At 43.2% G+C, this 26,287-nt stretch overlaps 2 protein-coding genes across 10 annotated transcripts in view; one reads left to right on the forward strand and one right to left on the reverse strand.

Moving 5' to 3' along the window:
• On the reverse strand, positions 1-18,759 carry kif2c (kinesin family member 2C). Of its 2 annotated transcripts, XM_063190032.1 has the most exons (22): positions 18,601-18,759; positions 17,932-18,026; positions 17,120-17,227; positions 16,755-16,803; positions 16,620-16,652; positions 15,839-15,982; positions 14,600-14,716; positions 13,874-13,971; positions 13,220-13,315; positions 12,761-12,815; positions 12,485-12,647; positions 9,262-9,352; positions 8,915-8,978; positions 8,568-8,647; positions 7,213-7,355; positions 5,779-5,983; positions 2,184-2,294; positions 1,827-1,894; positions 924-1,014; positions 504-578; positions 291-384; positions 1-202 (listed from the first exon to the last, which is right to left on the reverse strand). In XM_063190032.1, the coding sequence occupies exons 1-22, from the start codon at positions 18,659-18,661 to the stop codon at positions 141-143; spliced, it is 2,103 nt and encodes a 700-aa protein (XP_063046102.1). In that variant the 5' UTR covers positions 18,662-18,759; the 3' UTR covers positions 1-140. The 2 variants fall into 2 exon arrangements, with proteins under 2 accessions (XP_063046102.1, XP_063046112.1); XM_063190042.1 differs by lacking the exon at positions 16,620-16,652.
• smarce1 (SWI/SNF related, matrix associated, actin dependent regulator of chromatin, subfamily e, member 1) overlaps positions 18,383-26,287 on the forward strand; it is a 15,338-nt gene continuing 7,433 nt past the window's right edge. The window contains exons 1-7 of one of the 8 annotated variants that reach the window (XM_063190059.1): positions 18,383-18,406; positions 20,403-20,462; positions 21,677-21,720; positions 22,397-22,495; positions 23,616-23,708; positions 24,253-24,384; positions 25,854-26,025. In XM_063190059.1, coding sequence (XP_063046129.1) covers positions 20,456-20,462; positions 21,677-21,720; positions 22,397-22,495; positions 23,616-23,708; positions 24,253-24,384; positions 25,854-26,025 — 547 coding nt within the window. In that variant the 5' untranslated portion in view covers positions 18,383-18,406; positions 20,403-20,455. The other 7 variants (XM_063190050.1, XM_063190079.1, XM_063190087.1 and 4 more) reach the window with 7 other exon arrangements.

Genomic DNA, 26,287 nt, shown 5'->3' on the forward strand with positions numbered 1-26,287 from the left:
CAGTCTTTAAAATAGTGTTTATTTTGTAAATTGAGGAATACACTGAAGAAAAGGAAAGAAACCAAGAAAAGGAAAGAAACCAAGAAAAGAAAAACAGTAAGGTGAAGGGGGACAATACAAACAAAAACAAACAAACAAACTCAAGTAAAAGAAGTAAGCTCTTGCTCCGCCTTAACAGCCTCCTCCAAGCTATTGACATCATCTGTGGAAAGGGCAAGTGCAAAATTATTAGTCTAGAATTTGAACCATATCAAATTTCAGTCCCAAAATATTAGGTCAAAAATACACACCCATTAATCTTTGTAGATGTTCTCGCATCTCGGGCAGACTGGAAATTACGTCAAATGTGTCTGACACCATGGAGATGTGGAAATCCCTGCTAGCCTGAAACAGGCAACAGAAGAACGGCACAAGAATGGGCAAGAATACTTTTTCAATGTAAAGATTTGAGGTTTGAAATAAGCAGTCCATAGCGTTTTAATAATGGCAAGAAACACACATACCAAGATGTCGTCCCTTAACTTCTCCTCCCTCTCATTCACATGTGATATGGCTTCATACAGGGGCACAACCGAGTCCTTCAAAACACAATACATTACATTATACTACATTAGGCAGACGCATTTTAACCTCAGCGACTAACAACCGAGAATATAATCATAGCCAACATCACTACGATACGAACTGCACAGGAAATATACAGAACAAGTGCAGATGCAAAGGTGGGTTAGTGTTGTAGTTGGTTTTTCTTTTTTTTCTTTTTTAAAGTAAAGTGCACTGCACACACATATACACATGATGACAGAACACAACAGACAGATTGTATACTAAATCGTTGGCCGATCACTGTTTTCCGCCGTTACTAAATAGAGACCCAAATGTTTACAGCCATGTGATGAGCTGGGCCTAGAGCTACTACTCACATCTGACGAGCTGCAGCTGTCCAGCAGCTCTCCTCCTTTGCTGCATGCAGCCTGCTGCACCGCCTTGGAGTTGCCATTCAGCTCCTTCACCCTGGACAAACACATTCACCAAAAAAACAGACAAAGTCAGAACAGTTAAGTGAAACCCCATTGGGAAACTCCAACTCCCATTGTCATTGTGACACGGCACTCCACAGCACACAAGTGAACACTGCACACAATGAAATAGTATTTATGCCTCACCCGTGCAAGGATCAATGGTGCCCCAAGGGAGCAGTGCTGTGGGACGGTACCATGCTCAGGGTACCTCAGTCATGGAGGAGGATGGGGGAGAGCACTGGTTAATTACTCCGCCCACCAGCCTGGCAGGTCGGGAGTCGAATCTTTGGGCTACATGTCTGACGCCCTAACCGCTTACCCATGACTGATTAGCACACTAACATATGTGGACATACTCAAGAAAGACGCAGGAGACCAGAGTACCAGTGAACTGAAAAGATACATGTAGAATCGGGATGACTGGAAGCAACGATGGAAGCCTCGTCTGAGGATGACCTAGAGAGGGGGACCCTAGGCTACAGCCTTTAACACTACTCAAAGTTCATCACATTAATTGCATTCACACAGCTTTTTAGGGTATCCCAAGGTCATAACACCAATTGTAGAACTGCTGCAATTAAATTACACAGCTTCCATGTTACCCATCACCTGCAAATCTGGTGTAACGCTTGCAAATTTCAAAGTAGCATTCACACAGCCTTTTACGTCATCAGCTCATTCATCATGGTCATTGTAAAACCAGCAAAAATGTAAACATTCCCAAGTTGTGCTCAAAAGGAAATTTTTACCGTGACAGAAATTAAATCCTGTATATTAATTAACAAGAGGCTTTGTCAGCATCACCTGTCAGCGTAACGGAGCGTGTTGAGGGTGTAATCGCAGGAACCCATCCCAGGGGAGATCATGGCGATCTGCATAGAATTTAAACAAATAGCAAAACAAATGGTGTTAAGTCAAGTCGTCTCTGTGTTCCTCACTGCATGTGAAGAAACTGACAAAGTAATTGAAATTGCGCATCTTACTAACCCATACTAAGACAGATAACCAGAGCCAGACAAGAGAGCATTTAAAAAGTGCATAAAATATCCTTGCTGTAAAATACCAGAGATAATGGAATGACTTCCAAACCAGTTTCAAAATGGACATCCTGGTAACAAACAAATAAAACAAGAAATCGGGCCGAAATTCTGAACACCTTACCATGCACGTCCTGGAGTTTTCGCCGATGAATGAGTCTCGCAGGACTAGAGTGAGCTTGCTCATCCTGAAGGGGATGTGGTCGTTGTTGTGACCCAGAGATCGAATACATTCCTGCAGGGGGAGGAAAAAAGTTTAAGTTTCGTGCGATAGCCACAAATGTTTGAAATGCACTCTAAACACACACACACACACACACACCTTTTATTTTTATTCTTATTTTATTTCTTCTTCACCCTTCTTCTGCACACTTGTAATGAAATGCATGGCCGTTGCAAAACAAGTGACACGAAAGTGACTCTATGTACATGACAAATAAATATCCTTGAATCCTTGAACCAGCTTCCACCACCTAGTGCAGCAGTACAAGCTGCCATCACACGCCCAGAGACTTGAGCATCAACATGGCATCATCAGCGTCAAGAGAACATGCTGACTTGAACAGTGTATCGAGTTTGTGCATCACAGCTGCATGTTGACCCGTGCTCCACAACACCCTGTAACAGGTTAGGTTTAGGCATGTCACAATGTCCCCATTCCCCTTGCTTGTTTCACTGTTCTTGTCAAAAGTAAAGTGCCAGAAAGATTGCTTTACTGACAGGTTAGGGTTACGCAGATGTTTTGCATTTAGCAACAGAAATTCACAGACACTGCAGGAAAACTGTGCAAACCTGGTCACGTGACAAAAGTGAGCATGACTTCAAAGGAGTCGCACCTCAACATGGAATACACTAGCGCAAAATAAATACACCTCCGCATGATGCCAGTCTGTGTGTATAGATACCTTCCTACATGGCTGTAGACTAGCCTGATCATCATCAACTTTCAAATCTCTTCAAGACTTAGGCCGGCCGCACATTGGCTCCGACAGCACTGCGGCGCACTTTCGCTTCCGACATAATTTGGACCCCCAAACCCAATTTCACACGAACATAGCATTGATAGTCAATGGGCGGCTCCAAGGGCCAAATTAGATTTAGAATGTTACCAAATGCCCAGAATAGTACGTCTCAATTTCTCGGTTCTACAGCCCCTCTGGGAGCGCTGCGAACCCCTCGGGGGGCATTGAGGGCTCAGGGCAAGGGGTGTAGGGATGCTTATAAGGAGATCAAAGGGCGTTTGCTCTAAGGTTGTGAACCACTGGCCTAGATGTTACAGGTAATAATGCACAAAATAATGTATGCCGACATGTAGGGGTGGGTGATATGGCAAAAATGTTTGATCACCATTTTTAGAAATAAAATCTCGATTTTGTTTTTTTATCACGATCTTCCAACGGAAAAATAAAAACAACTTTCATAGGCTTGCAACTTGTGGTGTTGTCTTCACTTTTATTCTGTACATTACAAGTAAGTAAACATCACTCTGATACTGATAAACATCTTCATTGCAAGACGATCTATACGATTTCCCCACTTTGGCAGATTCGAGACGATCTTATACTCAATATCACGATTCACGATTAATATCGTAATTTCGCCAACCCCTACCGACATGAGTCATTGGCTTCTGCATTCCTGCACATTGTAATGAGATGTATTTAGAGGAATACAGAAGCCCGAATCTCAAACCCACAACCTTTGGTTGCCATTTGAAGATGTTGGATGAGAGAGAATATGACTTTGGAGTTTAAAGGGACACTGTGCAGGAAATGGCCAAAAAAGGTACTGCAACTATGCTGCTCATTGAAACTGGGCTGCCTATTGCCAAATTTGATCTTTACATGAAAGTTTACTACGTAATAAACAAATATTTTCTAGTATGGTCCAAGTACAGTCATTTTTGCAGCTAAAAATGGCTATTTTTGGAAATTCAAAATGGCGGACCATGGAGAAGATCCCCCTTTTCATGTATGAAAAGTGCCATTTTTCCTGTCATAATGAATACTTAGAATTTGATGGTGGTGGTAAGTATTCATGAAAAAGGCAACATTAGTGAATGGGCAGCATGAATTCTGGAAATAAAGAACTAAAAATCTCACACAGTGTCCCTTTAAAGCCAGATGAAATGGCTCAGCGGGTACTGCAGCATGTGCAGCAGAAGCTAGGCAGAGACACTCGGCTTTGGAAGAATACACATCAGTCCACACTCTCCTTCTGCAGTAGTACAGTAGAGGAGCAGCAACTGTGTGTGTGTGTGTGTGTGTGTGTGTTGCAGTCATGTGTTGACCCTGCTGGGAATACACTAATTGGACCTGTGCGTTCACGCTGCAGTTCTCATCACCTCAGGAGAGTTGAACGCACTGCACTGCTGACGACATCTTAACTAACCAGCAGAATCAAAGGCAGCTAGGCAACTATAAATACATTGCACCGTTTTATGTGTGGCACAGGCTACATGGCTACAAGTATCCTTACTTGACATGACTCGCAGCAAGGAATGAGATCCAAAAACAGATTATAGGGACATGAAGGTTACACTTACGGAATTTGCTATTGTAACAATAAATAAAAAAATAAAAAAAATTAAAAAAAGGGACTTTGAACTAAAGCGGTGGTTCTCAACCTTTTTGGAACAATCCTCCCCCCCAATGGGAACTAAGCCCCGTCCCCACTCAGCTGTATCCTTCTCAACACCCCCCTAGCGCTCCCCAACACCCCCTAGGGAGGGGGCTGTAGCTCTCCCGTTGAGAAACACTTGACTAAAGGAAGCAATAGAATCAGCCACACAGCAGTGCGAACCACATCAACTTGCGGGAGCAGGTACCCACCACATCATGTATTCCACACAACGCTGCAATCATTTCTTTTTCCACTAAGCCTCTGAAGCTTCCAAATGCACCTGGTTTGCAGCAATGCATATTAATGAGCTGTGCAATCATGTCAAATATTCCACAAGTGCGCCAGTGAAGAACAAATAATTTCCAGTGATGGCAAATGCTTCTGGCTAAGATGTTGTTTTGCAATTTCTCCCCTACCACCTTCATAGTTATTACTGTATGTGAATTCATGTCTATGTGGTAATATGTGCATGTGCAAAATGTGTGATTTATACATAGACTTGTGCAATAGGTTTTTACGCATATGTACGACCTTATTCTTGTTCAGGATCAACAAGGTGTCTGGATTGCCAATCACATGACACTAGAAGCTTCGGGGTAGGGCAGACAACAAGGACTTTAAGTTAGTTTGTGCCTTTAGTTTATTACATGTGCCAAATTCGATCTGCCGGTGCCAAATTCGATCTACAATTTTGGTGGTGATCCGGATCACAATCCTGACCCAGGATTAAAAAAAAAAAGATTGTTCACTATTGCGGGATAGGGTGAATTTTGACATTCCAGTTTCTAACTCCACAAAAAGAAGGCAGAAAGACTTGGGGAAAAAATGAGGGTGTAACAGTCAAATGTTCTATCAAACAGCTTCCTTGGCAGAGGTCTGCACTCTCTCATGCATTTCGAGTTATTAATAGAATTATATCAGAGCCATTAACTACCATGCCCAAGGACTCCCTATTCCATGTCGGCAAGATTAACAAATACATTAATAGAAATTAATATTTTTGGGAACAGATTTTTACCCCCCCTTTGAATATATACGATACATAAGTGTAAAGCACGGCCTAAAACGGCGTGTTCCATAAGGACACACTGATTCACCTTGAGTGCCAGCAGACTGCGGTTGATCTCGGCCGTCTCAGCGATGGTCTGGCGGTCGGTGCCCTTGACGTCCGTACCGCGCTCGTTCCCGGCCAGGTCCACCAGAGAGAACTTGCCGTGCAGAGTCAGGTGACGGCGAAGCACGATCTGGAGCACGGCGTGCGACCGCGAGGAATTGGCATTGGCAAACGTCTGTCCGGATGTCCTGTACACACATGCAAAACACACACAAACACAATGGAGGAACAGCCCCTGGATATGTAGACTAATTCACAAGAGAAAACGACCCTCATTTTGCCCTGGATTTGGTGCAGTGTTCACTGGTCCCCAGCAGTGTGTAGTGGGGGGAAACGCACGGCAGGGTGTGAATGTTGTATGCTTAAGTAGTGAGGCCGTAGCTTCAAAAGGGCTCAGTTCAACCCCCAGTCTCGCGGGCTGCCTTTCACACGGCACAGTCAACGTCCACGTTCTATCCGCGCGGACAGCAGCCATTCATTTTCAATGGAGCCTGCACATTGAACGCGGACGTCCGCGCAGGAAAATAGACTCGAGTTCTATTTTCAAGGAGCAACGCGGACATGTCCAGGCGGGACGGACATGCGCCTAACAGTTCTAACAGTTTCGGACTGATAAGGGACACGTTTTGTGGATGTCCGCGCTGTTGGTGTGAATGCAGCGTCAGTGTTGCAAGTTACATGCACAGCAGGGTTGGAAATAAGCACCCGTCCACCCGCCAAGGACGGGTAAATTACAGGGCTGACGGGTACATTTTACAACCCAGCCGTCACTTTGACTGGTAAAAATGGTTAGTGACTGGTAGATCTTAAAATCTATGCCACAGTGACTGGTGGGGAAAAAAACATTAAGTTCAACCCCTGATGCACAGGCAAACACTATAGCCCGTAAATGTACACTCTGCTTCCATCAAGTTAAAGTGGATCTGTTCAAGGCATACTGTACTCCATTCTAACCTCCAGGCTGAGAGCGCACTGGATAAAGTGCATGTAATATACTCCCCCATCACTGGTTTGTGTAGTTTCTGTTTGATCGTCCTTATCGATCTTATCTTGAAATGTATTTGTACCATCTGTATCCTGTGAATTTGGACATGTGTCTGGCAATTCAATTCTATGCTAATTCTATTCTCTTAATTTGCCAGACACACTTTTAATTTTTTAAAGTTTTTTTTCTGCCTTTTTCGACTTTATTTAATAGGACAGTGTTCATTCATTCATTCATTCATTCATTCATTCAAATCATTCATTCATTCAAGTGGACAGGAAGCGAATTGGGAGAGAGAGACTGAGAGGGGCTGGCAAAGGACCCGGCCCTGGAATCAAACCCGGGTCAGCCGCATCATGGCAGGCGACGAGTGCCCTAGGCTACTGGATGGATGGCCACAGCAGGGTCAAAGCGAATAGTTTTCCTCCTCACCTGCAGGCGCTGCCCTTCTCGATGAGCTTGAGGACGTCTGCCACACAGGTGACGGCGACCTCCTCCAGCCCCACCACCTGCACCTGCTGATGCTCGTCTTCCAGGACGCGCAGCAGGGTCTTCTTATTCAGGAGGTCAAACACCTGCAAGCACCGCGCGTGCACACACACACACACACACACACACACACACACACACACACGTCATATGCGCAGAAACACACAGACACACACCAACCATCAATCAAAGCTGTGATTAGCCTTTTTCAGGTGATATGATGTCAGCGGGGCCCTCAATTTATATAAATAACATCTACTACTAGCTATTTTGGCTGGTGGTGAAAAAAGTTTCTTACTAGCCAAACACACACTCACTAATGGCTCAAAGTGGCTAGTAAGTTGGTCTTTTCTACAAGCCAAAATGAAATTTCAACAGCATTTGGCTGGTTGGCTGCAGTCAAAAAGGCATTTGAATCAGGAACAGTAGCCTCTGGTGGCACAGACATTAACTTACACCCGGCTATTTTCTGTAAGAACGGATGGCTCTAGCCATTTCTCCTACTTTGTCAGAGAAAATGTGAGATTTTGGGAGCATCAAACAGCCTTTCCTTTCCTTTCAGTTGTCTTATGTTTGGTCCAGCACCTGTCCTGTGCTACTGATGTGCGCGCATTCTCTGACTTTTTGGATTGTTTCAAAAGCAAAACTTGTCTGGCATCATAGTGTGAAAGGCTAACTGGCAAACGCTGTCCAGTGCGAGATAGGAAATTGAAATTAAGATTAAGATGCTGTACCCATCATGGAGGTAATAGGCTCGTTCGTGACGAAGCAGTGTGGCTTTTGCTAAGCAGCGAGCACGCGCATTTTGCCAGTTTGATGCATTGTGGTTAGAAAATTCTAACCAGAATGCATCAAACTGGCAAAGTGCGCATGCCCACTGCCTAGCAAAAGCATCACTGCTTCGTCAAGAACGAGCCCAGTATAAGAACTGGAGAGTGTGAATAAGTGCCGCCTCCAGTCATTTCAATGGGAAATGCCAAGCTAGCGAATTCAGCCAAAATTGAACGTTTTTTTTCAGCTTCCAGCCAATTACGTGCCACGTTTCTGACCGACTTACGGTTGACCAGAAAGATATATGGAAGACGGGCATTGGATGCATGGAGGTATTAAAAGGTGCTCAACCACAGACCTGTATAGGTATGTGTGTCCAACACTAAACTCGCGCACCCACCAATCGTCATACACCTTCTTTGAGCGAAGTGGGGTCGGAAATGAGCGAACTTGTGAAAATTGTATCGAGGAAGTGCTTTGCTAATCGGCGAAGCTAACCAGCCAAATCCTGTCCCCCTGGTACCTACCTTGCCATTGTAGATCTCAAAGAAGGAGACAAAGGGGTCTATATCAGGGTGGTGCCTCAAGAGAGTGAAGACATCCTGGGCTGGGGTGAGGGAGAGAGTGTGTACCGGAGTTAAATTTAATCTTCATTTGATGTGAAATTGTATGCATTCATTCATTACAAACCTAAATTACCCACATTATTTATTAATAACCCATCATCAAAAAAAATCTTTCAGTAACCTAGCTAGTAGTACTACATGTCTGTACTCTGCATTTCTCCACACATTTGTAAATATTCATGTCTCGTTTTGTATGTGGATTTATTTGGATAAATGTGTCTGCTGCTGCAACACTATGTCTTCTTTACCTGCCAAAGCATAGATCCCCTTGGAGCTGTTCTGGGTCTTGCCAGAGAAGTTTCCTCCCATAGTCTGAGAAAAACACACATGCACACAGTGATGCAATATATCGCCTAAAACACACATGCACACAGTGATTCAATATATTGCCTAAAATACAAATGCACACAGTGATTGAATATATTGCCTAAAGCACAAATACACACAGTGATGCAATATATTGCCTAAAAACACACATGCACACAGTGATTCAATATATTGTCAATGCACAATGAATTACTCTGCATATATACAGCCTTATGTACAAAAAAAAAACATCAACAGTTTGAAAAGCACTGCAAAGTAGGCCACTTACATGGGTCTTCCCGCTGCCGGTCTGCCCATAAGCAAAACAGGTGGCCATGCCCCCTTCGAAGATGCTTCGCACCAGAGGTCTGGCCGTGTACCTGGTCAGGACAAACATGTAAAGCAGGTTTGGTTAACCTTAGAAGAATACAGTATATGTGCAAATAATTAGTCCTTCAAAGTCCTGCTGTGTTAGAGGGTTGGTTCGAAGAGTTTGTCTGTGCAGGGTTCCCACTCTTTTTCAAAAATCATTTTCCAGGATATTTCCAGGACATTTCCAGGACTATTTTTGGATAATTCAGGACGGATATTTCATCCGTCGGACCCACAATTTGGTCATACACAGCGACACACAATGCATTTTAGGGACAATGTGACTTTAAGGTTGAAATGGGTTGTAATGAATGAGTACAGTGTGTTAGGGAAGAGGGAACGTCCAAAGACGTCATAAGAGCATAGTATGGCATGGGGAGTCACTTTCTTCTTCTGCAGTTAGTACTAAGGAGACTAGTGATAGGAGGGATTACAGTAAACACTGACAACTGGATCTCCTCTCTTGACCAATTTTGCGAAGTTACAGAGTTCAGATTTTATCCATTATGGCGTTGCACCCACTGACCATGAGCACAGTGTCATTAAGCAATGTCCTCGGACTACACCTAACCCAATGCATTTTCCATTGAGTGATACTTCTTATCCAATGTACATTATTTGCTTAGTACTGGCGGCAAGGTAAAATGCAAAGCCACTACCGCCAGGGCTTGAGTGTGGAACAGGTCATAGGACATAGTGAATTTGTGTCAGCTGTAATTAAGGCTGAATGACAGCTGTAATTTAACCACAAACTGAACATTGACGACAGGACATCCTATTTTGACCGGGCCTGAACTAGCAGCAGCTCCTCGCACCCACAATGCAATTCAAATTGCGGAGTTTCCAGTGTCACAATTTTTATCGATCATGGCCTTGCATCCACTGCGCATGGTGTCCCCGGGCTACGCCGCCGTACTACACCGTGGCCAATGCAATTTCCTGCGAATAAGCGTTCTTATCCATTCTATATTCTTTGTCCAAAGGTATTGACCTGGGTTGCGGTTGAAGATCACCAGCTGTCCCGCTAGTAGGAATCTGCTGGAGCTTCGCGACCACACCCCTATGTCAAATTTCGCAAGCCCAGCACGTGCAGACTCTGTTCAATTGAAATGCTTTCTGATCCACAAAACGTTTATTCGGAATTAAATGAAAGTGCAATGTAAACTCACATTAATGTCACATTATCTCAGAAATTAATACCTTAATAGTCTCTCTCTTATCGCAAAAATTAGTGTACTTGGATTTAAATGCCTTCTCCACAAGACTTGACTTTGACTTTTTTGCTCACCAACCATTGTGGGCAGTGGTTTCTGTCTTTCTGCAAGCCATTTTTGTTGCCAGTTTCTTTTTCCCTGGAATATTCTTGCATACAAACAATTGATGCGACTACTGTGATTTGTCACACCAAAGATCAAACTAGCTTTCAAAGTGGCTAGTGAGACTGAAAGCTCTGATCTCCAAAAAAGATAGCAGTACAATTTTTTGTAAGGAAGTGCTAGCACTGCCTATTTGTAGGCCTATTATGACCGTAAGCAGGTTTTCGAGAGATATATAACGCCATGATATCAGCTAGCGACTTTTCAGCAAGCCAACTAGCGACTTCTAGCGACTTTTGGCAACACTGAGTCAAAGAATATGACTGTGTATAAGTGCAATCAAAGATGGCAACCTGACCAAACTGTGTGTGTGTGTGTGTGTGTGTGTGTGTGTGTGTGTGTGTGTGTGTGTGTGTGGACAACAATGCATTCAATAGGTGGATATAAATTGAATCGTCATGTCTAGACTCGGAGAAGAGTAAAAATTATACCACAAACAAAATCGGGAAAAAGTTGAAGGGAAAAAAATCCAGGACAAATATTTTTTTCCAGGACATTTGGTGAATTTCCAGGACTTTCAAGGACTTGAAAACACATCTCTAAATTTCCAGGTTTTCCAGGACGTGTGGGAACCGTGTCTGTGTCTGGAATAATTAGTTTTCTTGCCATTTTGATCAGTACTCCTAAGCAGAAGAGACACTCGGTGTGCATTCCAATATCCACACCCCCGTCCTCCACTTGTGCTTGTGGCCTCACCCCTCCTCCTGGTCCCGCTTCCATGGAGAAAACAATAAGCCAAAGCCAGTCAGCCAAGCCAAAACAACTTTTGAGGGAAGCTTTTAATTCACAATCTCAATTGCAAATGAGACAGACATTAGAATTGTGCTTTAGCAAGATATTGAATTGATTTTCTGTATGGAATCCATCCTCTGTCTCTATGGGACAATCCTGGCTAAATAAAGGTAATAATAAGTATTACCTCCACCAAGGGAGGTTATGTTTTCAGTCGCGTTGGTTTGTTTGTCTGTCTGTCAGCCAGGCAGCAGGATAACTCAAAAGTTATCAACGGATTTTGATGAAATTCGATCCAGCTCACTATCCGGATCCAGGATTAAAAAAAAAAAAAAGATTCTTCACCATTGCGAGATGAGGTGAATTTTGACATCCCAGTTTCTAACTCTACAAAAACAAGGCTGAGAGTGCGTTACAATATGCGACCTTGCTTCCGCCACTTGTGCTTGTGGCCTCGCCCCACCTCCTGGCCCCTCCTCCGTGGAGAAAACGATAAAGTTTCCCAGCTGTCAGCCTAGCCACAACAACTTTTGAGGGACTGTTTTTTCATTCACCATCCCAATTGCAAATGAGAAGAAGGCTTTACAATTGAGCTTTTGCAAGATATTGAAATATAACGCTGTGGTCAGTGATGTCATCATGACATATTACTTCCTGGTACGAGGAGACAAGCACAAGTGGAGGAGGCAAGGTCGCATATTGTAACACACTCAAGGAGACTTGAAAAAAAATATGGTGCAACATATCCATCAAACAGCTTCCTTGGCGGAGGTCTGCCCTCTTGTTTGTTTGCATTTATAGCCAATTATGCAGCTGTGGCTATTTCATGGCCAGTACAGGTAATAAAATTCACTTCACATTAAAAACCATCAATGATATAAATAATTGAATAAATAAAATACATTAAATAAGTTTGGTCACAGCAATACATTGTACATACATTGTACATACATTGTAAAAAGTTCAAAACCTTTAAAGGTGGGACCTTGCACATTGAGTGAAATTCTAGTAAATAACTAAATAAATACATACCTGTAGACCAGCTCGTTATTGGCGTCCTCATCAAAGGAGTAGTCAAAGTGGAAGACCTGGTTCTCCAGATACTTGGTGAGGTCCACTTTCTGCTTGGGTTCATGGAATAGCAGCATTCCGTTTCCAGGAATGGTGACAACATCTATTTCCTTTTTCCCAAGTTCTGGGAAAAAAAAGAAACACGAAACGACAATTTGTGAACAATTTGTACAAATTTCCCAATGAAGCTCATCCAAAAACAAAGAACACATTCCTTGGTTCACTCATTTTCCATACCTTTCTTATTCATTGGTCGCTTTCGAACACACACACATATCCTGGAATTATCCACCTGTGGAGGAAAAAAAACTAAACAATGTGAGCAAGAGTGGCAAAACGCAGCTTCATTTTAGCCTTAATCCCACCCCTTGAAGGTACACAGCACTGTGTAGGATGGTGGCCAGAGTGGGTATTGCAACTGTGCTGCTAATTGAAACTCATTTTCATGAATATTCACTAAATAATGAACAACAATTTACTAGTGTGACCAAAGTACCGTTAATTCTATCCATTTCTGTAAATCCACAATGGCTGAAAATGGAGTGCAATTTTCCCAGTCATGATGAATACTTGCAATTTGATCGTGGTGGTAAGTATTTGTGAAAAAGGCAAAATGTGTCAAGTGGGTAGCATGAATTCGGGAAAGACACAGCTAAAGAGATTACATGGTGCACCTTTAAAGCTTCAGAGACTTACATTGTCAGAGAGGGTCAATGGCACTTTCTCCACCGTCTTCCTATAGTCCTCAATCATCTGGTAAAACTGTTTGTTCGGCCGGCTCACCTCTGCTGCCTGAGGGGGTTGAAACAAAACCAATCATAGGCATTCAGCATTTCATGTCTGATTGAGAAAAATGTTAAGTGCTCAATATGGCACAAGACAACCTTTTTTTATATAATAACCTGAATCTTAAAGTGATACCGTCCCATTTTTGTCGCACACTCAGAACTTCATGCAGTTACATTTAATAAGACCAGCGTTTCAGCTTACGCCTTCATCAGGGTCATCTAGATGATGAAGGCGTAAGCCGATACGTTGTTCTTATTAAATGTAACTGCATGAAGTTCTGAGTGTGCGACGACCATTCTTTTTCAAGTTGAGTCTAATTGTCTGCCGTACGCACCTCAAACGGTGTGTTTACTGAAACCCAAAGAAAGACCGTCCCATTTTTGGAAATAAGCTTATTTTACACCTTTCCTTGAGTTAAATAATAGGGTTTTATCGTTCTCCTATTCTTTCAACCGTTCTCCATCAACCGTATTTAACTCAAGGAGAGGTGTAAAATAAGCATATTTCCAAAAATGGGACAGTATCACTTCAATGAACATCCATCTATGGACCTCCACTTACCTTGACTTTCTTGGTTTGGTTGGCTGGAGCTTTCGGCATGAGCGACAACCGCTTGTTGCCAGCTACGCCACCGCTCTGTGCTGTAGACATGCGCCGAGCTAAAGGAGAAAGACAAACTCAGACCATTACTCATTTCAGTGGACACGAGGAAAAGTTACCAGTACAGACAGTACAAGTACAGATAAGGTGTGTGTGTGTAAAAATCTCAGATTCATACATCAGTCAGTTGTTGTAAGACGTTACACTTCAATTAAAAAGGTATAATGTAGATGTGTACGAGTCTGGTATAATTGAATTATGGTGTCGTGTGACGTGTGTGCAGGTCTACCAAAGCGGCGAAAGATAATTTTAAGAATACATTTTAGAACCGCACAAAGTCTTGCATCGTTTCTGTACTAAAATGATACTGCATACAACTTATTTTTAACCATTTGAACTTCCATAGACAGTGAAGAAAACCGCACACCAATGAGCTCCCATTTAAGCCATTTTATTTTGTGACGTTTCGGGCCCCCCTGGCCCTTCCTCAGACTAGTCAGGGTGGTCTGAAACGTCACAAAATAAAATGTCTTAAATGGGATTGGGATTAAATGGGATTAAATGAAATTGGTGTGCGGTTTTCTTCACTGCCTATGGATGAACTTTTTTTAACCTGCACCCGAAACCAGTCTTTGGATGTACGCGAGATTCGATTGGGAACCATTTGAACTTCCGCCACCTCCTTACCAGCGCTGGTTGAGGCAGCAGTCTTCGATTCGTCAGCCTCACCCACACTCTGCAGTGTAGACGGTGCAGTAGAGGTTTTGGGGACAGCTGGCCTCCCAGTCCTCCTGGTTGGTAGACCTGAACACGGAAGACTGCCATTAACTACAGCTACCATTAGCAGTATTCAGCACTCAAGCAGCATTCAACATTGAGGCAGTATTCAACATTGAGGCAGTTCTTCCCCCTCGGGTACCAGAGGATGTTTCACATTATGCAGCATTTTTCATGTGAACTTGTTATTTACTCTTTATTTACTCTTCAAAAAAAACAAAACAAAAAAAAGACCCTGAACCCCTCTTTGCAACTGCACTTGTTGTTCTGTACATTTCCTGTGCACTTTGTATTTGTTTGGGATGTTGGCTTGATTACGCCCTCTTTTGAAAGTCGCTTCGGTTATAAAGCGTCTGCCAAATGCGATGTAATGTAATGCATTTCTATGATTTTGTGTCGGGGAAAAAAACTTCTGAGTGCAATTTAAAGTGCTAACGGATCTATAACTATTGTTAATATTAAAATTTAGTATAGTATGCATTCAAAAGCCCCATTAGAATGTTTACCTGCTCTGAATCAAACCAATTATTCATAAACGGCCATAATCAAATACTACCCATACATGGCCCACTGCGATAACGAGTCAAATCCAAGCCAACGAGGCAAGAGCTATAAAACCTGCAGTTGGTAAACATATAGAAAAAAATACCCTGAACTAGGGCTGAACAATATATTGAAAATGTATCGAAATCGCAATATCAAGAGTGGCGATATGCACATCGCGAAAATGACTTAATTATCGCTAACATGTAAAACATTACTGGGCAGTCCAATATCTAGCTGAATATCAACAAATGCGCAAGAAGCCTGCCATGACCAAAGCCATGTCCCCCACACAGACCGACAAATTACTAACAAGAAAAAAAGCTAGGCTATATTTCTAAATATCGTTACAGAGGTATTGCATGCCGTTATCGAGTATCTAATTTTTTTTGTGATATCGTGCAGCCCTATTCTGAACCCTCGATCCAATACCACTTATTCCCTGGAGGTTTAAGTAAGACCCTCTACACACCGGATCCGACAAAGTGCAGCGCACTGCTCTGTGTGCAGGGTTGCATAGAAAACAGTGGAATTAAACATTGACAGAGCAGTGCGCCAGTCTTTGACGGAAAGCCCCAACTCTGCTGACGTCGGCGTCACACACACCTGAGGGTTTGGGGATGGCGGAAGGCTGGGGAATGGCGGAGGGAGGGGGCATGTCAGCAGCGGCATCATCCCCAGCGGCAGACCCCACCGGGGGCCTTCTGTACGAGTCCCGCACGAAGTTGGACGTGAATCGCCGGAACATTGCTGTAGCAAAACACAGAGAAGCTAGTTAGCGACAGTTGCTCCCAATATCATCTCCATCAGAAGCCAGAGGAGAGAGAAAAGAGGAGCCCAAAAGGGTGACTGCTGAAGCACTTCATCCAAAGCAAGAGCAGTTAAGAAATCAAATGATTAATTTGATAACCAAGCTCAGGTGCAGTGCAGTGAATTTAAATCTTTAGATTACCACCTAGTGCTGATTTACGGCAAGTAGAAAGAGAAGAGGTAACCCTATGGACACATAGCAGGCGAAACGAGCGAGGCGAAGAGGGGCAAAATCAAGGCGTTTCATTCTGACAGCTCACCTGTCATCAGGTCGTTGTGGCGAATCAAATATAATGTAATTTTGTGTTGTTGATTTGATTGGCCGCCGCACACGAAATTCGCTCCTCATTTGCATAATATTTAACTTGGTTTAATAATTTCGCTTCGCTTGCCTTCGCCTCCCTCGTAGGAACGAATGGCGAAGTTCGCTTTGCTGGCCAAATTCGCGTCTATGTGTCCCTATATTAATGGTGCCAAAACAGTGGGGCAACTATTATTTGTCATTTTGATTGCAAGTTAATGTGGTTAGGGGTAGACTGTGCTGAAATGGCTCTTAAAACATGCACAGCATGCAAACCTGGGTCCTCTGCTGTACTGGGTTGAGGGTCCGCTTTAAAGGACAAACACACAAATGCATGAGATGTGCACATCAAATGACATACATAACATGAGGCAACATGATGGTGTTAGCAATACTATAGCAATGACTTACTGTCAGGAGGAGCATGCATCCTTGAAGACCTCAGCCTGTCATTGTACTTCTACAGGAGTGAGAAACAAACAAAAAAGTAGGGTCACAACACACAATTGCAAATCCCTACCGCCTACCGTACCATTAAACAGTGACCTGTTATGCTATTCAGTCTGATTTTCTCACAGAATCCGTAATGCGATGAGATTCAAGATTCAAGAAGTTTATGGTCATAGTCATTGAAGGCAACGAAATTGTGGGTGGAGCAACAACACTGCATAGTTTCAAGTACAGGCCTAGTATCTAACCAAAAAAGTAGTAGTCAAAAGTGCTTGACCCCCCAGTATATATATATAAAATATGGTCCAACTGTACAGTGTACACACCTTCTGCAGTGGCGAAGCCGGAGCAGCAGCGGCCTGGGCAGGCTGCTTTGGGGCGACAGGCTGTTGAAACAGGTGTGCATTCATAGACCAGAGGTCTGAGATGGGAATCTGAAGGGAATTGGAAGATAAAGTACAGAGCTTTAAAACACCAGGCTGGCAAACACCCAATTAACAAGAAAGAGCATTTGCAGCACACTAACAGTTAGGGCTGCACGATTATGGAAAAAATCATAATCACGATTATTTTGGTCAAAATCATAATCACGATTATTAATCACGATTATTGATTTTTGCAGATTTTTTTTGAAAATTATAACAAGATGAAATATAACCAAGAATGAATTACATACGGGATGAGCAAAATAAAATGAATTGTAATAATTATGTAAAGGCAATAGCATGAAACTTAAGTGGACAGATTTCTGGCCAGAAACACCAGCCTGTCAGTATGTTCTGGCTTCAAGGACGCTCTCAAAAGTAGGTCACTATTGCCACGATTAAATCACGATTAAAATCATGAGTTCGATTTCACTCTTTTATCACGATTTTGATTATTTTTCGATTAATTGTGCAGTCCTACTAACAGTTTTCTGCAAAAGTTGTTGCTGCACATTCGGTTTATTTACTAGTGGTCATATCTTCCCAACGGGTTTGTTCTCATCATCGCACGTTGAGCTGACTTAGTCAAGAGGCAGGTAGAAAACCACTAGTCTAGACACGAGACTAGAGAGGATGCAGTGATGAATCCATGCCATTAGTTCTTGATTTTAGTTGTCTGAGGGGACAAGAGCATAACTGCAATCAATACTAACCCCCTTGCCTTTAGACACCCCATCCTCTTCCCATTCTACGTTCACTGCAGATTTGAGTTCATCAAGATTTTTGACAGTGGCAGCATGGGTTCTTCCTGAAATAATATGAAAACACCCTTTGGTTAGGCTCATAGACATAAACTTGTTTTATAATACACATGATGCAAGAACTAGTACAGGTAGCCTACACAATGTATAGCAGTACTCCCAGAAGCCGTTTAGTAAAGAGTATGTCACAACTAATCCATCCGTTTCTTTTGGACCAACAGGTGACCAGAATGAATCAGTGGTATGGTCATAGAGTTGAACCTGTTCCATTATGTAAGAGGAAGACACCGGCATGGCTGTATTATACCCAGCCAGTGACAAGACAAGAGAATGTTGACCGAATGTTTACTCCAGATGCTGACACAAGGACGAGGACCAGCTTTGATTTCACACTAAACAACATTAGTCACGTCTTCAGCAGCATAAGGTTGGCACAGTATACATTTAGTGTACATGTTGTAGAAAATCAAAACGGCTAGATTAAATATGGAACAGGAGTCAAGCAGCACTTTCTGCGTGCAATCTTTGAAATTACAAAAGTCAACAGTGGCTGAAGTTCGCTAGCAAGCTAGCTTTGAGTAGAACTTGTGATGCATTAACGAAGGCCAAGAAAACACTCACCATCGCTACGACTTATCATAACCGACATGCCGACTTCAAACACATCGAACGACGGATCCATTATGTCTAAATAAAATAGAACAAATGATAGTCGAAAACGTTAAAAGTATGGCATCCACATCTAACTCTACAAGCAACAAGTACGTAGCCTTCAGCGCATCAACCGCCCCAGTTTTAAAAGACGTCACGGAAGTAATCGCTGGGCAGGTCGGGAAAAAAGGCGGTGCCGTGTAGGTAACCAAAACATGTCTAAACAAACAACGCCCTCATGAATATAAGATTGATAATGTTCTTCTTAGAGGAAATGTTTGCCAAATCTATCGAAAGGCACCCTAGTTGAACCTAAACTGGCATGCATGCCCATAACTGTAACTGGACTAGGGTAAGGTGTTGTTAGTGCTAGGACATTGGAGGGGGGAAGAATTGTATTATTAGTTCTATGGGAAGAATCATTTATCCAAATGTGTTATGAAAATACAGCCATGGTGAGCACTGAGTCATGCGGCGTTGTTTTTCTTTCTCTGCGTGAGACATGCCTAGTGCAATATTACATTGTACATCAAACTTTTTGAAATTCAAGCTCGACAACATTTATTTGAACTCCCAAACGCCTAGTGGCAGTATTGCACACTATAACGAAATGTTACCTCTCTACTTCCCCATTCGCCATACGTAGACATGCTAGCTAGAGATTAGCGCTGGTGCTGAGAGGGAACAAAGGATATCGGGGTAAGCGCTGAGGCATAGTTTTCATGTTTTACTTTAACGCTTGCTCTCAAACAACATTGTGCATATACCCAGGCATGTACAATGACATGGTACACTGTTTGTAAATACAATGCATTTGTTGTAAACCTGTGTTGGCTGTTAGTGTGTATCTGTTAGCAGTTTCTTCAATGAAAGTGAGGCGTAGCAAGCTAACGTCGTCTGTAGTAAAGTAACCCGCAACAAAAAATACACGGCATTAGCTAAGCTAATAACTAGTAGAGCTCTAACTGTGAAGTCCCGTTGAACTTGTTGCGATGCTTTTGACTCAAGTGAGCCAAATAAAAACGTGAACTTCTTTGTGTGGTTTGCTATGGCTCAGCATGCAATGTTGTGTTTTAATGGTTTCATCGCCGGTTGATTGGTGATGCATGCTAATTTTTGCCAGTGGCCCTGTTAAAAACCTTGCCAGTGCTAACCTGATGTGGCTAAGCCAACCTCGCACAGATGCAGAACTAAACACAAGTTATGAGTAACATTGACGCGACCTGTTTGCCCAGATTCACCTTAATGTGTATTAGTTTGTCCACTAAAAGTAAACGGGCCTTCTTTCTATTAACCGTGACTGTTTACTCACTGTTCCCTTTGTGAGACCGAAGGCCACGCATTGTTCATTTTAGCTAACTGCTAGCGTTTCGGTCAAGAATAAGAAAAAGGTGAAACTGTTGCGAACTCTTAGTAATTCCAGCCTTTGTTTTTAAATGTGATAATGTGTGTGTGTGTGTGTGTGTGTGTGTGTGCACGAATGTGTGTGCGTGTTTTCATGCCTCTTTCTCGTAGCTTTTGTTACGAGGTGGCCTGAATACATTGTAGTTGCAAGGCAAGCGTCATGGTCAACACTGTAAACATAGCTCTACGTTAAGACATCATGGGAAATTGAGGTAGCCTAGAACTAGTCGTACCCAAAATGAGGTTGAAAGGCTAACCTTCAAGTGGTTATTTGTCTTTGTCGCATTTCTGCTATTAGTTCTACATGATGTTGCACTTGCACATTCATGTAATTTCACCGTGTATGTGTCTGTCTGTCTTGCATTTAGGGCAGAACCCATGACGAGGACAGCCGAGGATAGTCCTTCATACCTCTGACAAAATGTCAAGTAAGGCTTTTCAATATAATTTGAGTGATTGTTGATTGCTATCGATTGTACCAAGTTGCCACCCAACACGGGAAATATTTAAGCTTAGGTAGCACCACACTGTCTAACGAAAACAAGATTACTGATTACAATTTTTAGTTTGCTGATCATAACAATCAGCCTTGGCATAGTGGTTAGAGAGTTGGTCTTTCAATCTAGGGGTCGAATCCCCCCTGACCTCTCCCTACATTTCTATCCATGGCTGAAGTGCCCTTGGGCAAGGCACCTAACCCCACATTGCCCCAGGGACTGTAACCAATACCCTGACAAGTAATAACTGTAAGTCGCTTTGAATAAATGAAAGCGTGAACTACGTGCAATATAATGTAATGTAACATTCCTCAACCAAAAATATCAAATAGTGTAAAGGAACAGTCCACCTCATTTCATGAAATTGCTCATATTTTGTTAGGTCCCAGTAAAATATGATGATACATAAGATTTCTGTCTGTGTTTGCATTGCCTAGTTTAACAGTAGCCAAATAGCAATGCAAGTCTATGGGAGCAAGCAAAACCTCATCAAATGTACTTATAAACTACTCTAAAATGAATGTAAAATTCACCAGAGTGCATAACGGCTGTTTAATCCTGTCCTGTGATCACTTGTGGCTTGATGCTAATGCTCCCATTTACTTCCAGTGATTATGCTAAGCTATGCTAATGATTCTGATCCAATAAATCTAAGTACTGAAAACACAGAAGAAAATGATATGCACATTCATGAGCAGTGCTTGGAAATACTGCAAATATGTCAAAATCAAATTTGCCTTCCTCAGATGGTCCCTTTGTGAACCACTGTTGGGTACGATCAAACTATTAGTAGGTCAGGGCAACTTTTGCTGCTGGTTGTGTGCAATATAATGGTAAACATTGCGGTGTGACATTAGCAGACCTATAGGATCACATTCTTGCTGTTTTGGATTTAGTGAGGGTGGTGATCTGTGGTGATCTCTAACTTTGATGGTGCAAGACGCCTTGAAATCTAATGGCATACATTATCAGTCTCTTCTCTCGCTGCTCTTTTCTAGATGTTCGGATTCTGGACAAACTTAGACTACAGTTCGAATAAGCTGTTTATGTCAAGAAAGGATATTAATGTTTTGGTGTTTTTTTTTTTTTTTTTAATTTTCTCTACGGTGTTTGTCTCATGCATGTTCTATCTTTTTCCAACACAGAACGGCCGTCCTATGCCCCGCCCCCTACCCCAGCCCCCGCCACAGTAAGTATGGCACAGCCCTCCATGCGCCATAGCAGCCAACCCTCCACGGCAGACTCCGAGGGCTCAGAGGGGCAGCAGGGAGGTGTGAGGGGTGGAAGGCAAAAGGTCACTCAAACAGGCCCATGTTTTTAAAAATCTTTTTATTTATTTGTTGCCTGGTTTGTCTTTTCCTGGTAGCCATGTTCTGTAGGCTGACCTCCCATCATACATTTTTTTTGCTGATTGCCTCGTCTTTGAGATGTGCCTGAAAGTGTTGCTAAGGTGATGATGGTGCTTTTCTGCAAAGCATGGCTGCGGAAAAGTGCAACTGAAAGTTCAGCCTTCCTCCCCCTCACTAATCACCTGCTGATGAATTGTGGCCCTCAGATCTACCTGCCAACCCTCAACCCCATCCCCTCTCCCCTCCCAAATCACCTGTCATCTTTGTTTGTTTTCTATGTTGTCATACAGAAAAGGGTACATTATAGCTTTTGTTATGCTGCTCTGGAGTAAATGGTTTGGCATGTTATTATGCAGCCCCTTGAATGTGCCGGGGGGCAAACGCACACAAAAAAAATAGACAAAACGGCAAGACGTCTCTCTTTTTCGATTTTTTTTTTTCTTCCTTTATTTGTCCCTGCCTCTCCCTTGTTTGTGTCATTTCTCATTCGTGTTTTGTCTCATTTGTCTCCATCAGCAAATGCCCACCACCCCTGGCTTTGTGGGCTACAACCCATACAGCCATCTGGCCTACAACAACTACAGGCTGGGAGGGAACTCCGCCGGCAACAACAGGGTAATGGTAGGACCGTCAGCAGGCCGGAGCTAGGCTGAGAAGACAGACAGCCGAGAGAATTAACCTCTCTCGCTCCCTTACGTAGATCAAATTCAACCTGACGCTTAATCGAAGAAGAAAATAAACACCTTACTCACTCGGCTGATTTCTTAAGTGTTTCTCCGAAAAGGTGCAATTGGTGGTGGATAGTGGATGTTTTAACATCTTGAGAAATTAGTTTGTGTTTTAGGTCACAGGCAGACGTGTAGTTTTCGCTACTAGGTCCATAACCCTTTCCCTCTTCCCTGACACGCACCGCACCTCTCAAGAACAATCGGCGCCTCAGACTTAATGCTAAGTGAAATGTTGTCCAGGATAGTTGGCCTACAGGCAGGGCCGCTGACAGCTTCGGCCGGGCCCAGGACAGTCATCTGAAAGGGCCCCCCAGCCCAATAGGTACAATGTAAAGATGCCCCTCTCTCCCTGGGCACAGGACAACTATCCCCTTTGTCCCCCCCTGTCGGCACCCCTGCCTACAGGTTCCAAGTTAAAGTCGGCGTAATTGTTCTTGATAGGTGTAGTATACCCCCACTCTTTCCCCCCAACCCCCCCTTCCTTCTCCTTTGCCAATCTTCATTTCTTCATTATACCCAAAAGCAGACGCCAGTCAGTTGCATGGCTACTTATGCCTGTTACCATTCTCTGGCATTAGGCTTTTGCGTTATGCTATGACTCTATCTCTTCATAACTGTTGATCGGTATTGTCGGAATAGTATTGTTCTGTCTATCGTGATTGACATGCCTACCCACACATCCTCAAAGGTGTTTCTTGAATTACTGTGAGGACACACATAAAAACTGCATGTTCATTAAGTAGAGAGTCGAGATACTGCATTTAAAAAAAACAAAACAAAGAATGCTTTTAATTTTTTCCCCCGTCATGTGTAGTGTGCCCTCTCCTTTGAAGCTTGTTGTCCCATCATTGTCACTTTGATTCGTGGTCCCCCTGTGGTCTCCCCATAGTGTGTATGTCACTGTGACAGAGCCTCTTGCTTTTCCTCTTGACCCCTGACTGTGTTTGTCCACCTCTGTCTCTCTATCTCTCTCCTTTTTTGTCCTCTTCTCCCCTTCTCCGCCACAGAACTCCTCAGGGATTACGGTCCCGAAGCCGCCCAAACCGCCAGACAAGCCCCTGATGCCCTACATGCGGTACAGCCGGAAGGTAAGCAGGAAGGTAAGACACCGACGGTGTCTGCTTTTGCTGCTTGTGCTCTGGGAGCGAGACGAGGACACCACGACACCGGAGATTGTGGTGGTCTCTCGTAAGAATGAATACCCCCGTGGTGGATGTGTGCCGCAGAGGGAAGGAAGGGCCTTCAGATCTCTGCGCACCATCTTTTTAATTTTTGGTTTTTCCTTCCCCAGGCTGGAAGGAGCTGAAGCGAATGAGTTTGCTGGAAGTCATATTTGTTATCTCTCTTCTCCATCTTTTTTGCCATTTTCTGTATCTCTGGTCTCTTCCCAGCAAAAAAGGAAACGAATTGGAAATTTGCTCCAAGATGTTTGCCAAAAAAAATCATGAAAGATGTTGGGGTTATTTAACCCATTAGTTGTACAATAGAGGTTGCTGGTTGACCTCAAGCTTGGGTTCATCCATTATTTATCCTATGATTTCTGTTTATTTGTTCATTTCACCTCATCTCACCACATGCATGGACATTCACCTTCAACCAAACAATGGTAGCTGTCTAACAGACCTCCTGTCTCCCCTCCGGTAGGTTTGGGACCAGGTCAAAGCGTCTAATCCCGATCTGAAGCTATGGGAGATTGGGAAGATCATCGGGGGTATGTGGAGAGACCTGTCGGACGAGGAGAAGCAGGACTACCTAAACGAGTACGAGGCTGAGAAGGTAGGGATGAACTGATACACATTTTTTCACTTCCGATCCGATCTAAATTTGGATATCTACCGATACTACTCCGATCCAATACCAAAATCACATATATGCATGGGTTTCAACTTGAGGTAGGCCCAAGCAGACTATTTGGTCAGAAAAGGGCGTCAGGAAGAACAGGAAACCAATTAATAAGCAAAAAGTGACAAGTAAAAAAGTAACAATCGAATCCTGAGAACTAATATGCTGTATGTGTTATGATTTGAAATTAACATTGCACCTGACGTAATGTCTGTATCAGGAAAATTCCGATATTTTGGGAAAATTCCGATCCGATCTTTGAAATATGTTGATATCTGAACCCGATACCGATATACTGATATCCCATCCCTATGAGAAGGTCAGTCAACAGATGGACGCACGGGTCTCAGGAAATTTCCTGAAAAATTCCCAAAAGTGTCGACAAGGCAGAAATCAGACACGTGACCACTTTTAATTTTTTTATTGCCTTTCCTCCATGGTGCTGCCATTAAAATAAGAGCGTTCGTGTGATGGTAAAAGTACCATCTGCTCTTATCTCCTCATATCACATCACTTCACTTGTTCATCTGTTGAGTGTCCTTCGTGAAGACAGATGGCGCCTATTTCAAGAAAGACAAGACTAGCTCTTTTGTTCCGATCCAAGGAAGTGTTTTCTGGAACAGATATGGCTTTGCAAAAGCAAAAGCTGTTCCCTGTAGGCATGCTGGCGAGCTCCTCTTCTGATAGCTTCCACTTAGCAAAGTTGCGTCCTGTTAATTATTACCTGTGTAGTTGTCACATTATGCGTTACGTGTATCTCTTTACACCAGTTTTGGTGTTGTGAAACCCCTTCGCTTGTACAATATTAATTTGCACACTGTGGATGCAGCAACAGCTGTCTATCTACAATGTGGTGTGGGGTGTGTGTTAATGTGCTAGGAGGGATGGATGGCGATATGCATGTGTTAACATGCCGCACTGCAACACTGAAGGTGGCAGTGATGTCACGTACATTTCTGCTCCCGATGAGCTATTAATTAAAACGGCAGTCACCAATTTTCTTTTCTTCTTTTTTTTACATTTCAGAAAATTATATAGCAATCTGTTTAAGCAAATGTTGACACATTGCTAAGCAGTTGTTTTTATATGGCTGCAAGAAAGTTTACTGTAGGCTTTTAAAAGTCAACAACAGCTGTGGAGGGAACACTGCAGTATGTCAAGACTTCTTGAAAGTAATCTCTCTCTTTTAAAAATAACCCTGGACCCGCTGGCCCCTCTTTGTTGTGGTTTTTTTTTGTTTTTGTTTTTTTTGAGTCACTTTGAATCGTTGGGAAATTTTCTCCAGCGAGTTCTCATTTTTCTCTCTCTCTCTCTCTCTCTCTCTCTCTCTCTCTCTCTCTCTCTCTCTCTCTCTCTCTCTCGACTTTTCCCCTGCCCTCTCGTCTCGTTGTCCGTCCGTCCAGATTGAATACAATGACTCCTTGAAGGCCTACCACAACTCCCCGGCCTACTTGGCCTACGTGAATGCCAAGAACCGTGCCGAGGCGGCCCAGGAGGAGGAGAACAGGCAGCGGCAGTCTCGCCTGGACAAAGGGGAGGCCTACATGGCCATCCAGCCCGCAGAGGACCCCGATGGTGAGCGCTTTATCTGCCGCCGTCACGCTGTCCCGCTCATTTCCTGTCCTCGTTCCTCTCCTCTCCCCAATCCTCCCCTCCCCCCTCTCTCTCTCTCGGCTTCAGAGCAGAGTGCTCCCAGAGATAACTGTATACACACACGCACACGCACACACTCTCACACTCAGAAATACACACACATGCAGAGAAATACATACACACACAAATACACACATGCAGAGAAATACACACACACACAAATACACACACACACACACACACA

The sequence above is a fragment of the Engraulis encrasicolus genome, chromosome 2 (genome assembly GCF_034702125.1).
Source record: "Engraulis encrasicolus isolate BLACKSEA-1 chromosome 2, IST_EnEncr_1.0, whole genome shotgun sequence".
NCBI classification, from domain to species: Eukaryota; Metazoa; Chordata; class Actinopteri; order Clupeiformes; family Engraulidae; genus Engraulis; species Engraulis encrasicolus.

Excerpts from the sequence above, each read along its gene's own strand:
- kif2c (XM_063190032.1), bottom strand. The coding sequence starts at position 18,661 with ATGGATCCGTCGTTCGATGTGTTTGAAGTCGGCATGTCGGTTATGATA. Across the intron at positions 15,983-16,619 it reads CAGTACAGCAGAGGACCCAG|CAATGTTCCGGCGATTCACG; the intron begins GTTTGCATGCTG and ends GTTTTGCTACAG. Across the intron at positions 7,356-8,567 it reads TTGAGATCTACAATGGCAAG|GTGTTTGACCTCCTGAATAA; the intron begins GTAGGTACCAGG and ends CGGTGCTTGCAG.